A 15,183-nucleotide genomic window follows, 5' to 3' on the forward strand; every position below is an offset into this window, starting at 1 on the left:
ACACATTAACTAACTTGCATTTAGTGCTTGCATAGAGTATATTTTCTTCTAATGTTAGGGGGGTTTTGCTTCTCTTCTTTTAGATTGTTCTTCCTGCTTTCTCAATGTATTGTTTTCTCTTTTGTATCTTTGGTGAGACTTGCCATTGCAGATTCAAGTTTTTCTATTTTGCTCATCCTTTTTGCTGCATAGGACATAAAGTCTTTCCTCATAATTCTCATTTCTCTTTTAAGCCACTGAGAAACAGTATGCAGTGGTTCTATGTTCTTTTCAAATTCTACCCTGTGGAATTTGGGTCATTTTCCTTTGTTTTGCAATATTTATTCATAGATACCTGAACCCATACTTGGAGAACATATTTCTTTCCGCTATTAATGTTTTCCCTGTTGATTTATCTGCTTTTGTTCAAGATCTTTGAGTTTTCTTCTTCCTGTCATCTTTGGTAACTTCAGTCTTTTTCTGACTCTCTGACTCCCTTCTCTCTGATAGTGGCTTCCTTAGGGACTGAATCTCAAAGCATCTCAGCCTCCTCCCATACTAGCCAATTTATGGTTCTCCAGCCTAGGTCTCTGACCCATGTGACATTTCACTGGCCAGAACAGGCCCCAGCTGGATACTGAGTACTTTCCCTCCGGCTTAGTGGAATGCTGCATATCCACCCCCACATACTTTGTCCTGTCACAATGTCTTGTCTTGCTCCCTCTGTTCCTCAGTCCCCTGGCATAGCACATGCTTCTATGCTGATGCTATGGGTTGATTTTTGTAGTTTGGATCTATGAAGCTGTGGGAGGAAGGAAAGAAAGGAGGGGACTGATATCTATTTCCAGCCCAGATATGTATGCGGCCCCTTTCCCTCTGCCCTGCCTCTCCTACAGAGATTATTTGCTGGCTGTGTGGCCTCACTTCTGAAGTCTGGAGCTCTGCACTGGCTATCTGTCGTGGCCCAGCCTACAGCCAGGACTAGAAAGAGCAAAGAGAGACCCAGATGTGGGGTTGTCTCTTGTTTTAGGATTCCATGGGTTAGCTAGAGCAGCCTCCCTGCTGATAGCATGGAGCATGGGGGAGAGATGCTGAATGAGCCCAGTGCTATTGTTAGTTCATGGGTGTGTGTGTGTGTGTGTGTGTGTGTGTGTGTGTGTGTGTGTGTGTGTGTGTACCATCTTTTGGATTCCAGGTGTCCCAAATCAAGGAGGCAATTGAAGTTCTTTTATCTTTCTTGGGTGCATAATTCCTGATGTTTAGAAGTTTAAGAGATTGAGGAATTCAGAGAAAATTCCTAGTCCTTTAATTTGTTCATCACATGACCTAGAAAAGATTTGCAAGGTACGGGATTTTATTTGATCCTCACAAAAACCCTATGAAGTAGATACTATTGGTATCATTAAACCCATTTTACAGAAGAAGAAACTGAGACTTTGAGTGGTTAAGTGACCTGCCCATGGTCATGATACTAGCAAGTGACAGAGGCAGGATTCAAAGATCTCTCCTGTCAACAATAGCAATATTGTTTTCAGTAAATTTTGTTGCAAAAGAGAGAAGACAATTGAAGTAGATCTGAGCTAGAAATGGGAGTATAAATGTGGCAAGAAAGCAGTATTTCTCAAGCTGAATATTGTGAGGAAATCTTATTGGAGTTGCACAATATAGTGAGTTTGGGGGTGGGGGAGGGAAGAAAAAGGGAAAAAAGAAATTTATATGATAATTTTATTATATATGTAAAAGGAATAGCAAGTTGTACATAAAAATTTAGTTTCATGTGCAATCATCATTTTTATTATACTATGTTCTAGAATTGCTCTTTTTATTCCATAAATTAAAAATACATAAATTTTTTAATGTATCTGGGGCTGAATTTGAACTCAGGTCTTTGAGACTTCAGGCCCAGAACTCTATCCACTCTAGTCTCAGGTTATAGCAGCACATCTGGTTAGTCCAAGTTCCTCCTACTCTTATTCATTAGCCATCATTTCTACATCCCTGCCCATCTTCACCTCCACTCATACCATCCCTTAATACCTCCATTGTGGTATAGGATCTTGGAATTCAGAGAAGGAACAGACCTGGAAGATCATCTAGTCTAGTTCTCTTCATTTTACAAAGGAAGGACCTGATTCCTTCAGGAAAGAAACAAATTACACAACAGCAGAGCCAGGACTCAAATCCAGGTTATAACGCAGGACCTAGTGATGTTCCCAATATGTTAGTTTCATTTGCCCTTTTTTGTTATCCTCCAGTCAATCAACAAGTTTTTATTGAAGGTTCACTATATGACAGGCACTGTACTAAGTTCTAGGGATACAAAGAAAAAGCAAGAAAAATCCCTGTCCCCTGGGAGTTTACTTTCTGGTGGCACAAACAACATAAGTGTGTATATATACAAGTTGTTTACTGAGTGGATGGAAGGTGAATTTAGAGAGGAAGATGCTAGCAGCTGGGAAGACAGGGAAAGACATTCTGTAGAAGATGATGCTTGGGATGAGTCATGAAGGAAGCCAAGCATTCTAAAAAGCTTGAGATAGAAAAGCATTCCAATATAAAGCTAATATAAAGGAACAGAGACCCAAAATATGTTTAGTCCTGGAGTAAATGGAAATGACTTGAGTCAGTGCAGGGAGGGGGGGTGACGTGGTCAGACCTATGCTGTATGAAGGATGTATTGGGGTGGGGAGACTTGAGGCAGGGAGATTAATGGAAGAACTATTATAATAATTGAGAGGATAAGGGTGATGGTACTATGAATGGAGAGAAGGAGATATAGATGAGAGATGTGGAGGGGATATACATGGTAAGATATCTGAGGTGAGCAAGAGTTAGGAATTGAAAATAACACTGAGGCTTGGAACCTGAGTGACTGAAAGGGTGGTGAAGCTCTTGGCAATAATAGAAAAGTTTGAGAGTAAGTGGGTTTGAGGAGAAATATGAGTTCTGTTTTGGACATGTTGAGTCTTTCAGGTAAAACAAGTGAAGGGGGGCAGCTAGGTAGTGCAATGGATAAAGCACCAGCCCTGGATTCAGGAGGCCCTGAGTTGAGAGGAGAGGAGAGGAGAGGAGTAATATGGGGGCAGCTAGGTAGCACAGTGGATAAAGCACTGGCCCGGGATTCAGGAGGAGCTGAGTTGAAATGTGACCTCAGACACTGATACTTACTAGCCGTGTGACCCTGGGCAAGTCACTTAACTCTCACTGCCCTGCAAAAACTTATATAAATAAATAATTCAAATTAAAATTAAGTTAGCAGTATACGGTGTGGAATATTGCATAAAGTATTGGACTCTCTTGATGGTTTGATTTGTTTTGTTTAATTGTTTCTTTTTTTGCTATAAGGGATAGCTTTCTGAGTGGGGAGGAGGGGAGGATATCTTGGGAAGTGAAGTTAATACAAAAATAAAAAGCTATCATTATATTGAGTTTTTCCAAATAAGGTTTATAGCATAGAAATCCTATAATAATAAAAATAATATATATACATACATATATATATATATATGCCTGCACATGAGCATGTGGTATAAGGATGTTAGGAGAAACAATCCCAGACTGGAGGCAGTATTTTTGGTGGAATCTGAGACCTATCTTGGGTTTTCTTTCCTTAACAACGGCAGTAACAACAACTAATATTTATACAGCACTTGCTATGTGCCAGGCACTGTACTAAATGCTTTACAATTATTATCTCATTTGATCCTCCCAATACCCCTAGAAGGTAGGTGCTATTAGTGTCAACATTTTACAGATGAGGAGACTGAGGTAAACAGAGACTAAGTAACTGGCCCAGGGTCACACAGCTACTAAGCGTCTAAGGCTGGATTTAAACTCAGGTCTTCCTGACTCTGGGTCCAGCAGTCTATCCACTGTGCCACTTAGTTGCCTTTCCAATAGACCTGATCCAGCAGGGCTATGGGGAGAAGCCCCTCCTCATCCAATACTGCCATAACAATGGTCATACTACAGACAAGGCATTCCCTATAACTTTTTCCCCACTGTTTCCTCTAGTAAGCTCAAAGACTTGGTTGATCCACATACTGAAAGCTCCTCCCCGCTATAGACCTTTTGCTTTCACTACAATGTAGAAATTGGAGGGGGCTGTCAAGAGTTCTTAGAGTGGGTCACTGACATGATCAAGTCCAAGGATAAATGCTATGAACCTATGTTAGGACTAGATCTCCTCACTAATTAGCCCATTTGGATTCATAACCATTAATTGGAAATAACCCCAGTGTACTCCAGAGAGAAAATTATGCATGCAGCTACCTTCACTAATTCTTAGCCTTTTAATCTTTATTGGCCTTTCTTATTTTGCAAAGACTGTTAGAGTCAGCATCTTAGATTGTGCCTCCTTCCCAGTTTCCTCCTTTGACTTGCTTTAAACTTTCTGGATTAAACAATTTCATTAACAGCCGCACTCTTCCCAGTCCACAAAACAATCCCTCCAGCAGAACTATTCAGGGAGTCCAGAGCAATAAATTGAAGATTGGGCAATTACAGTAGCCCCCTTTTGGCTCCATTAAAATGTACCCACCATCAAATTTGACAAATTCCTGGTATAGTTTACTCTTATAAAAATGTATCCCTCAGGACAAAGCTTTTTGAATTATCATGTAGCAAGCAGTTAGATAACATCTGTGCTCTACCTTACAAAAAGAAAGATATAATGTAAAGTTGAAGTTTTTGTGAAGTATATATGAGAAAAGGGATTACTCAACAACTGAATAGTGTAAACAAGGAGCAGGGAGCAGGGAGAGATGAGTGATGTTTTAAAGGAAATTTTTAAAGGGGCCTTTTTAGTTGAAAAAAAAAATTGTAAAGAACTAACAAAGAACACTTCCCTATGTTCCTGAGCACTGTTCCCTACATCCCTGAAGGGCACACATATTAATCATAGGATTTTGTGCAGGAAGACGCCCTAGAGATCATTTATTCCAAGGAGCTCATTTTACAGATGAGGAGACTGGGGCTTCAGAAAATTCGATGACTCCTCTAAAGACACATAAGCAGTAAGTTGCAGAGCTTGGACTCATGGAAATGTACATGCTTGATACTTTTCCCAGGGAGGTAAATCACTCTTGCCCTGGTCCTGCTGTGGACCACTGAGTAAATGCAATGTTTATGTTTGGAAACTGCTTTGTAGGGAGAGAGATAATAGGGATGAATACCTCCCTGCCAAAACTTTTTGGAGAAGATAGACAAAGAGCACCTGCCGCCATTTTTGTTTACTGGGAAGACCAGGCAGAACAAAGCCACTAAGACCAAATCTTCATCCAAGGACTACCTATTAAGAAGCTTAACTGCTCTAGGGTTTGGGACCAATAAGGAGATACCAGCTTATACATAGGGAGACTCCCACATAGGACAGATCAGCAATTGTGTTTTGGAGTTCTAGAGATATCTCTATGGGGCGGTATGAGATCCACACAAGAAAGTTGGAAGTCAATTCAAACAAAGACTGGAAGCTTACATATTGGGTGTGTTATATGAGAGATTCCTGTATCTGATAGGGATTGAACTAGATTAAGTGGCATCTGACTTAAATAGAAATGGATCCCTATGCATGTATATCGACTTCAAAAACACAACTCAATGTCACCTACATTGCACTGCATTTTTATTTATTTTGTTAAACATGTCCTAGTTATTTTCTTTTTTTTTTTTTTTTTGGTGAGGCAATTGGGGTTAAGTGACTTGCCCAGGGTCACACAGCTAGTAAGTATTAAGTGTCTGAGGCCGGATTTGAACTCAGGTCCTCCTGAATCCAAGGCCAGTGCTCTATCCACTGCGCCATCTAGCTGCCCCTGCCTAGTTATTTTCTAATCTAGTTTGGGCCACACTTCAGAGTTTTGTAGGCTGCCTACAGGGCAGCAAATTTGAAAATTCTTGAAGTAGTTGGCCTCCAAAGTCCTTTCCAAATCTGAGAGTTTATGATTTCATAATGCAGGAGAAGGCTATTACTGAGAATTTTAAACTATAAGGGGAAGCCTTCTGGGGCAGCCTCCACTGCAGAGAGATCTTGAACTGATTCCTTTGTTTGTTTGTTTGTTTGTTTGTCTTTTGTGGGGCAATGAGGGTCAGGTGACTTACCCAGAGTCACACAGCAAGTGTCAAGTGTCTGAGGCTGGATTTGAACTCAGGTCCTCCTGAATCCAGGGCCACTGCTTTATCCACTGCACCACCTAGCTGCCCCAAGATCTTGAACTGATTCTTGGCCACTAGTAGAGGCAACAGGGTACAGTGGAAATGGTAATGGCTATCCGAGGATCTGGGCTCATATCCCACCTCTGTTACTTCCTACCTACCTGTGTGAATTTAGACTAGTCATTTAATAGAACTGGATGCTGAAATTAAGGAGACATGAAAATAAATAAACAAATGAATTTAAAGGCTTTTATTCAGTACTTATTATGTGAAGTGCCAGGGAGACAGACAAATTGAGACTTCCCCTGCCTTCATGGAGTTTACATTCTAATTGGGCAAGATAATAAAAATATATGAGTGATGACCAAGGGCCTTCCCTTGTTTTGATTGGGAAAGAGACACTGAGTCTGTCAGTCTGGCAGCTGACTGACAGGCTCTCCCCAGAAGTGATGGCTATGTTGATTTGATTACATCTCTGAACAAGGCATTGGGGTAGATGAGGAGGGGGTATGCATGTAGGAACAGATCAGAAAATGGTCTCAGTAAAAGAATATTTTTGGGTTTGGATACAATTAGATATGGTGAGATCTCAGCAACCAATTCATTTTTTAATTTGTTACTTCACATTTTTATAGAACTTTTTTTCTTGGGGTGTAAGAACTAGCTGGCAAAAAAAAAGAATTAAGCTAGGAGGCTACCAAGATGGCAGGTTTCCTCCCTGAGAAATTATGCACACCCGGTGAAGTCTCTGGCCTAGTCAGGGGAGGGGATGCCTCAGCAGTAGCCTTGTAGTATCCTGAGCTGTCTCTTCTGAGGCTGTCACCGAGGTATCTCCTCACCACAGTTGGTTTGATGACAAGCTGAGAGCCAAAACTGCTGTGTGTGTGTGTGTGTGTGTGTGTGTGTGTGTGTGTGTGTGAATGACAGAGACACAGAGAGAGAGAAACATTAGAACATTAGGAAGGAAGAGAGGGGTCTTCTAAAAGGGAGACAGGAGTTCGACAAATAGAAATACCTCCCTGAGCTGGGATCACCCCCTTTCAGCTTATATTAATTCTGCTCAGCATGCAAATACCACCAACTGTACCAAACAGGCAGGCCCTAGGGGAGACCTGTTGAGAAAGTGAGTCTACATGCATTTTGTTGATTTTATGATATCTGTACAGCGGGAATCCACTGATCCATTTAAGATGTTTACTCCCATTGAATTCTCTTGTGCAAAAGATTCCCCATTCTCTAAGAAGGAAGAGATTACCCCCCAATGTGGAACATGTATAATTGCTTGCTTTTCTTATCCCACCCTATAGATTTATATCATGGGCTGATCATAAATCTGTCCTTGGAAAAGAGTAGGATTTCATTTAATTGCCAATTACATACTGCAAATGGGTTGCTTGTAAATAAGCTTTTTTTATGATGGTACCTTTGGCTAATGCTGTTTATGGGGAGAAGGGAGCGCTTTGGATTCTTCACTGAATTCCTAGTTCATGGGGCATGACCCAACACAGAGCACTAAAATTAAATCACATGATGTGACAGTGGAGGGGTCTTTTTGGTGTGAAAGTGAAGCAATGGTTAGAATTCCATCCTTTACTATGTGCATGCACAATTTCCATTTACTCAACAAGATATGAGGAAGGGATGAGTTTTGTTGTATTTAATACCACTCATGAGACCTATTTAAATCTGGTGGGGAATAAAGGGAGAGAGGGAATGAAAAATCACCATTGAGGGGGCAGCTAGGTGGTGCAGTGGACAGAGCACTGGCCCTGGATTCAGGAGGACCTGAGTTCAAATCTGACCTCGGACACTTAACACTTACTAGCTGTGTGACCCTGGGCAAGTCACTTAACCCCAATTGCCTCAACAAAGGAAAAAAAATCACCATTGAGGCTTTTGCCCCTATAGTTTCCTTCCATGATTCATTTATTCTGCATTTATTAGATGCCTACTATATACAACAATAGTAATAGCTCACCTATATATAGCACTTTAAATTTTGTCAAACATTTTACATGTGTTATTTCATGTGATCCACACAACCCAGTGTGGTAAGTATTGCAGATATAACTATTCCTATATTACAGAGGAGGAAACCAAAGCTAAGAAAGACTAAGAGACTCACCCATGATCAAAAAGCTACTGTGTCAAAGGCAGATTTCAATCTAGTCATTCAAATCCACCAACATTAGCTGTGCCACTATTAAGTGCCTACCATGTGGCAGGCATTAAGCTAGGCACTAGGGAATACAAATACCAAAACACTGCACTCATGGGGCTTAAAATCTGCTCAGAAATATATAACATATATCGAAAAATCAACTGTGGTGATCAAATATAACTTACAATATGGTTGAATGAATTACATGTAATATGTAAAGAAAAGCTCTTACCACTACACCATGCTACATCCAGCACTGTGCTAAGTACCAGAGGAAATATAGATAAAGTGGAGGCTTTAGGTCTCACAATCTACTCAGGATGGTTACACGTGTACAGAAATTTCATCCAGAGCTAATGTGCATAAAAGCAATAAAAAATGTTAGGGGGTCAGATGAGAGAGATGGATGTATCACTTTTGGCTGAGAGGATCAGAGAAAGCTTCAAGGGGAAAGTAATAGCATTTGAGCTGGTCCTGGAAGAATCAACAGGATGTCCTTGAGGGAAGGGACCATTTCATTTTTGTTTTTGTAACCCAAGAGTTTTGCTTAGTGCCTGGCACATAGTAGGTGCTTTTAAAATGTGTGTTGATTTGTCAACAGGCAGAGAGGATATGAAGGGTTTCTGAGGTGAGCAGACATGAAGGTAGGTGAGTGTAGGATGTATTGGGGGGATGACAAATAATCCAGATTGGCTAGTGGGAAATAAGGCTGGAGAAGTAGGATGGAGTCAGATTGTCAAGGACTTTGAATGCCAGGCTAGGGAGTTTGGACATGATTCAGTAGGCTGCAGGAAGCCACTGAAGCTTTCTAATTCTTCTTTTTCATATTTTTAAATACAGAATCCCCTTCACCTACAGCTGAGTTTAGAAAATTCATTAAGTTCTGATGCTGATGTCACTGTCTCAATCCTGACCATGAACAACTGGTACAATTTCAGCTTGCTGCTATGCCAGGAAGATTGGAACATCACAGACTTCCTCTTCCTCATCCAGCAGAGTGCCAAGTTCCACCTGGGATCCATTATCAATATCACAGCCAACCTCTCCTCGAGGCAAGATCTACTGAACTTCTTGCAAGTCCAGCTTGAGAGCATTAAGGACACCACACCCACCATGGTGTTGTTTGGCTGTGACATGGAAAGCATTCGGAGGATTTTTGAAATCACCACTCAGTTTGGAGGGATGCCCCTGGATCTCCACTGGGTTCTTGGGGATTCCCAGAATGTGGAGGAATTGAGGACAGAAGGTCTGCCTCTGGGCCTCATTGCTCATGGCAAAACCACCCAGTCTATCTTTGAACATTATGTGCAGGATGCAATGGAACTGGTAGCAAGGGCCATTGCCACAGCCACCATGGTCCAGCCAGAACTTGCACTCATTCCCAGTACCATGAACTGCATGGATGAGGGAGTCACCAATCTCACATCAGGGCAGTATTTATCAAGGTAGGAAGTCACTTCTCCATTTTGCCACCTCTTTTATAAGGCAATACTTATGATGAATCAAAGAGAAATTCCCTCACCTTCTCATTTAAAAAATCTCCATCTCAATCCGTGAGTAGCTTTAAACACTAAGACAGACATGGGGTTTTCTAGTCCTGCAAGACTAATCCTATTGATTATCCACTAATCTTTCATCTCTTGTATGTACTACAATGGCTTAGATATATCTCAGGGACTGGTTATCATACTGTAAAAATAGGAATGTAAAGTAGGCCCCCAAATGGCATTAAATGAATGTACTTTATTTCTCCTTTCCTTGGTAAGTCACTGGTTCATTTCTCTTCTTCCCCATTCTCTCTATCCCACCCCATCCCTGGCAAGGGAGCTGTGTCAATATAATGTTAAGAAAAATATAAATAAGTAACTGTTGCCAGTATTTTTAAAGGCACTAATAAAATGCTTTAAATATATAGGATCAGAGTTTTGGATCTGGAAGGGACATGAGCGGTCATCCAGTCCACCCTATTCATTTTGCAGATTAGGAAATAAACTCAGAGAAATTAGCTGATTTGATCAAGGTCACACAGGTAGTAAATGACAGGTCCAGGATTCCTTAACTCACGTGAGCCTTACAACAAATTAAGTCAAGTCAACAAACATTTATTAATCAACTAATATGTGGCAGGTACTTTGCTAAGTGCCAGAGATAAGAAAAAAGGCCAAAAATGGTTCTTTCCAAAAAATGGTTCCACAGATGAGAAAACTTGGGCTCAAAGAGGGTAAGTCCCTAGTCCCTAGTCAGAGACTAGTGTCTAACATAGAATCCAAACCTAGATTTTCCTGACTGGAATTGCAGCACTCTATCATCATTACTTTATCATACTGGCTTGAGAGGAGAAGAATCCTATACCTGGCAACATTATGCATGGCTGCCAGGAAAGAAGAAAAGACTTTCAATAAGGGCAAAGAAAAATGTATTCTCCTTACAGGATCAGTGGACAGTGTAGGGGCCCAATATGCATTCTCTAAAAGGATGATTCTCTACCTGTACTATCCTCTATCCTATACTTAAGGGTACATAGGATATCTCTATACATCCCCATGAGAACCTACTACCAGTGTGGGTATATATGGAATTTTGTACTATTCCTTTAAGAAAACTGAGTTGGAGCATGTCTCTACATGTTAAAGATCAAATACATAAATATTTGCTCAGGGGACAAAAATGTAGGTACCCAGTAGTTTTTATTTCACTTTTCGAGAATAATCATTTGTTAGTTCTCAAGTTAAATGATCTTCTTTCATTGAAGTGCAAATGAAAATGTTTTTATTTCTACAAGTATGATTGAATTTCACACATCTTGCATTTTATAAGGGAACCTCACATAATTTCAGACATTGACACTTGGATTTAAAGCAGAATGTCTGACTTAAACCAACAAATTATTATCTTTCACAGTAAAGATATAAATAAAACCCTGATTTATTGACTACAAATCATGTTTACTTATAGCTTACATAAGTCAAAAATAACATATATTGGAAAAATGTCTCCCAGTGGAAAGAGCATGGATTGACTTACTCTGTCAATGGCTTGCAGAAGACATTGAGTAAGGCACTTACTGTCTTACAATGAAAAACATAGCTCTGTCCTAACGGGTGGTTGAGGCCATATTCACAATCAAAAAGACTGCCCAGTTGTTTTTGATTTTGTATCAGTCAAATAAGTAGTTGACATTTGAAGACTCTGTGCTGCCTCCCCCCAATCTTGTCACACTCAAAACCCTGAAGGATGAAGCACAGAGAGGTCTCTACAGTTGAAAATTGTCAAGAAGTTAAAATATCAGGTAGGCATTGACTGAGACATAATACATATCTACAGGAAAGGGCTACTAGGCCTTGGTAACTGAATACACTCTAGCTTTTATTTTTGTTTAACAACACTTTGTATTAGTGTGTGACCTGGGTCTTTAAATGACTATAAGTCCTTCTGCAAATTCTTTTGTCCTAAAGACATAGGGAGTCACAACAGTCAATTTTTGTCTACTGGCATTGATCATATAAATTTGGGCATCAATACTTGCTGCCTTATACATTTGTGGAACATGAGATTGCTTTCTCTAGCTTGGCTCAAAGGACTTCACAGACGCATACTGTGGGATGATGGATTTAGTGCTAAGGTATCTTTCAAGCTCATCTAGTTGAACTTCAAGATACATATTTAAAGCTTTTAAATTCTCTTAGGAACATGTCAAAAAACAGGATATTTCAAGACAGCCAACAGGTGGGAAAGTTAACTATGAAAGTATCAAATCCCAACTGTTTTAACTCAAGACTTCTTGAAATATTTCAACATTACGATTTATTTTGTTTAGTTCTGTGTGTTAGGAAGTTGGATTCATTTCTGGCTAGAAGTCACAGGCCTGTAACAACAATCTTAATTGTTGCCCAATTGCATGATGCTATATCTGTTTCTTTGTCCAAAAGAGAACAGAACTATAGATAGTGACCTGTGTAAAAAAGATATCAGATTACAATTTGAATTGTTAACATCATCAAATGTTATATATACATGAAATGTGCTGATGGAATCATCCCTTTCAAGTATTAAATGAAATCACTGAAAGAACTACTTTCTTGGGTATTGACTTTTAGTTCCAAATAATCACTAACTTATAAGCTGGTAAGTAATTCTCTTTAGGCAAAGATGTACAAGAAAATGTGTATTTTATATCTTTTGTGAAGATCACAGTCTAAGGGTTAGGGTTAGAGTTTCATTAATGCAGACCCCTAAGGACCTGAGTGAAACTAACTCACTAAGACTTTGTAATCTTAGTACAAATTGCTGTCTATACTTGAAAGTAATACAATTATACTGATGTTAAAAACATTCAATACCAGACTTTTACCTAATTTAAAATAATCTTAATGTCAGTAAGGTTATGCTTAGCACAAATGCTCTGGCAAACCTGGATTCTAAAAGACAAATCCAGGTAACTAAACTTATTAAATCAGAAAGCTAACAAGTACAAATTTAACTCTATAATTCAAGTCTGAGAGCATTCTATGTCTCTACTATAAAGTTTGTCATTTTGTGCCATCTATTTTCTTATCTTCTCTGAGTCTTTGCCACTTATTTTCCTTGGTTCCAGAGTATGCTCTGGATGAAGTTTCTAGAAGTCTAAAATATACAGATGCATAAGTATGCAAAAATAGGCATACACATACACATTCAGTCATTTTTCAGTTGTGTCTGACTCTTTGTGACCCTATTTGGGGTTTACTCGGCAATGATACTGAAGTAGTTTGTCATTTCCTTCTCCAGCTCATTTTAAAGATGAGGAACTGAGACAAACAGGGTTAAGTGACCTGCTCAGAGTCACACAGCTAGTAATTATCTGATACCAGATTTGAACTCACAACGATGAGTCTGACTCCAACCCAGTACCCTATCCATTATATCTATATCTGTATCTAAATCCATATCTATATCTATATCTAAAGAGAGAGGTATAGATATGTGTATATATGTATATATACACATATTTTTACATATATACATGTATATGTACAAATATACATGTGTTTCTATATGTAAATAGCTATTTTTATTTCTCCAACAAATTAATTGAGTTTTTTCATAGGCACAGGGGACACAAGAAACCAAGATCCTCTTTACTTAGGGCATAGCATCATAGATTTAGAACTGGACAGGACATTAAATGTTGTCTAATCAAACTCCCTCATTTTACAGAAGAAGAAACTGAGCCACATAAAGATGAATAAACTTACCACCAGCACTGTTTAGCCTCTGTCACAGCCTATGTAGTAGAATTTCAGTACATGCTGGGGTTAAAGTTGTCATGGTTACTACTGGCCCAGGAGAGGATGCCATGGTCCAGGAACAATCCTTTTTGTAAGACTCGGTGTCACCTTGAAATTCACTGTTAATTTGCATATCAAATGCCCCCACTCAGGCTGACATGATTAGGAATTACCTTGAGATTGATTCCTGAACTAATTTCCATGGCAAACACTTGAGTTTTTCTTTTTCTCATAGAAAGACTTGGAAGTGTTTTGACAACAATGCATCTGGGTGAGTGAAATCTGATCTTTCTCTCTGATGTTGTTCACTGAATTTGATTAACCTATTCTCATGCTCTCTCTCTCTCTCTCTCTCTCTCTCTCTCTCTCTCTCTCTCTCTCTCTCTCTCTCTCTCTCTCTCTCTCTCAACTTCCGGGAAGTTTTCTCATGCATTTCCGTAAAAAACTGGTGGTTATGCTCTTTTGTTGCATTTCTCAGATATCTGATATTTTGAATTAGCTCACTAAGTTCACTCTTTTAGTTTCATCATCTTTTCTTATAAAGTTTTCAAGCCCTTTTCCAAATGAGTTGTCTTTTGTTCTTATTTAAATGTATAGTCTACCCTTCCTACCAGTTTAACTTCCAAGTCTGAGAATTTTATTTCCCACTGATTCCTGACTTTATTCAAATTTTCCACTACTTTTCCCAAGTAGTTGATTTTTGTTATGGATTTATTCTGTATTGTTTTTACTGATGATCAATTTCTCATTGCACGTGTCAGACCTCTAGTGATGCCAGATATCTCATCAATTTTTATAAGGGATTTTTATCCCTTTATTTGATTTGTCTTATGCTCAATTTGGCTTTGTTTCTTAAATGGTTCTAGAATTTGATGGTATTCTTTGTTTTTGGCTTTGGTTTCTGACAACTTCAAAATATTTTAATCTATAACATTTGTTGGCCCAGTGCCTGACACATTGTGCTTAAGTCCTTAAGAAATACTTTATCGGGGGCAGCTAGGTGGCACAGTGGATAGAGCACCGGCCCTGGATTCAGGAGGACCTGAGTTCAAATCCGGCCTCAGACACTTGACACTTACTAGCTGTGTGACTCTGGGCAAGTCACTTAATCCTCATTGCCCCGCAAAAACAAAAATAAAACAAACCAAAAAAAGAAATACTTTATCTATCATATTGGAGTTTTCCCCAATACTTGCTCGTTTTCTTATCCTTTCCTTTCCTTTATCAGAAAAGCTGGTCTTTTTGGTTCCTCCCCTTTTTTTCTCTCCTCTTTGTTTATGAATTTCATTTAGGACACTAGTCATATAGCAGACAATGAGAATCTGGAATCTTTCACAATCTCTCCTTTTGTCTATTTCTATTTATCTGTCTCTCTGTATATGTTTCTCTTTTCATCCCTCTACTATTTTTTCATCCCTCTACAATTTTTTTAAGATATATATATATATATATGCTTAATGTGACCTATGTGTCAGTTGGGCTCTGGATCCAAACACAATCAACTAGGTTTACTTTGGGGACTTCTCTCAAGAATTATCTATATAAATCATGTTGCTCCTACCCAGGATTTTCCTTGGAAGCATCAAAAACTCTCATATCTCTCTAAAAGTTCTTTGCTCCCCTTCA

General features: G+C 39.2%; 1 protein-coding gene across 1 annotated transcript in view; it reads left to right on the forward strand.

The window, feature by feature from the left end:
* The window catches only part of GRIN3A (glutamate ionotropic receptor NMDA type subunit 3A), a 171,304-nt gene that overhangs the window by 46,848 nt on the left and 109,273 nt on the right, over window positions 1-15,183 (forward strand). Inside the window, exon 2 of the mRNA XM_044000739.1 lies at window positions 9,131-9,735. Coding sequence (XP_043856674.1) covers window positions 9,131-9,735 — 605 coding nt within the window. The remainder of the gene's footprint in view (window positions 1-9,130; window positions 9,736-15,183) is intronic.

This window comes from Dromiciops gliroides, chromosome 1, assembly GCF_019393635.1.
Source record: "Dromiciops gliroides isolate mDroGli1 chromosome 1, mDroGli1.pri, whole genome shotgun sequence".
NCBI classification, from domain to species: Eukaryota; Metazoa; Chordata; class Mammalia; order Microbiotheria; family Microbiotheriidae; genus Dromiciops; species Dromiciops gliroides.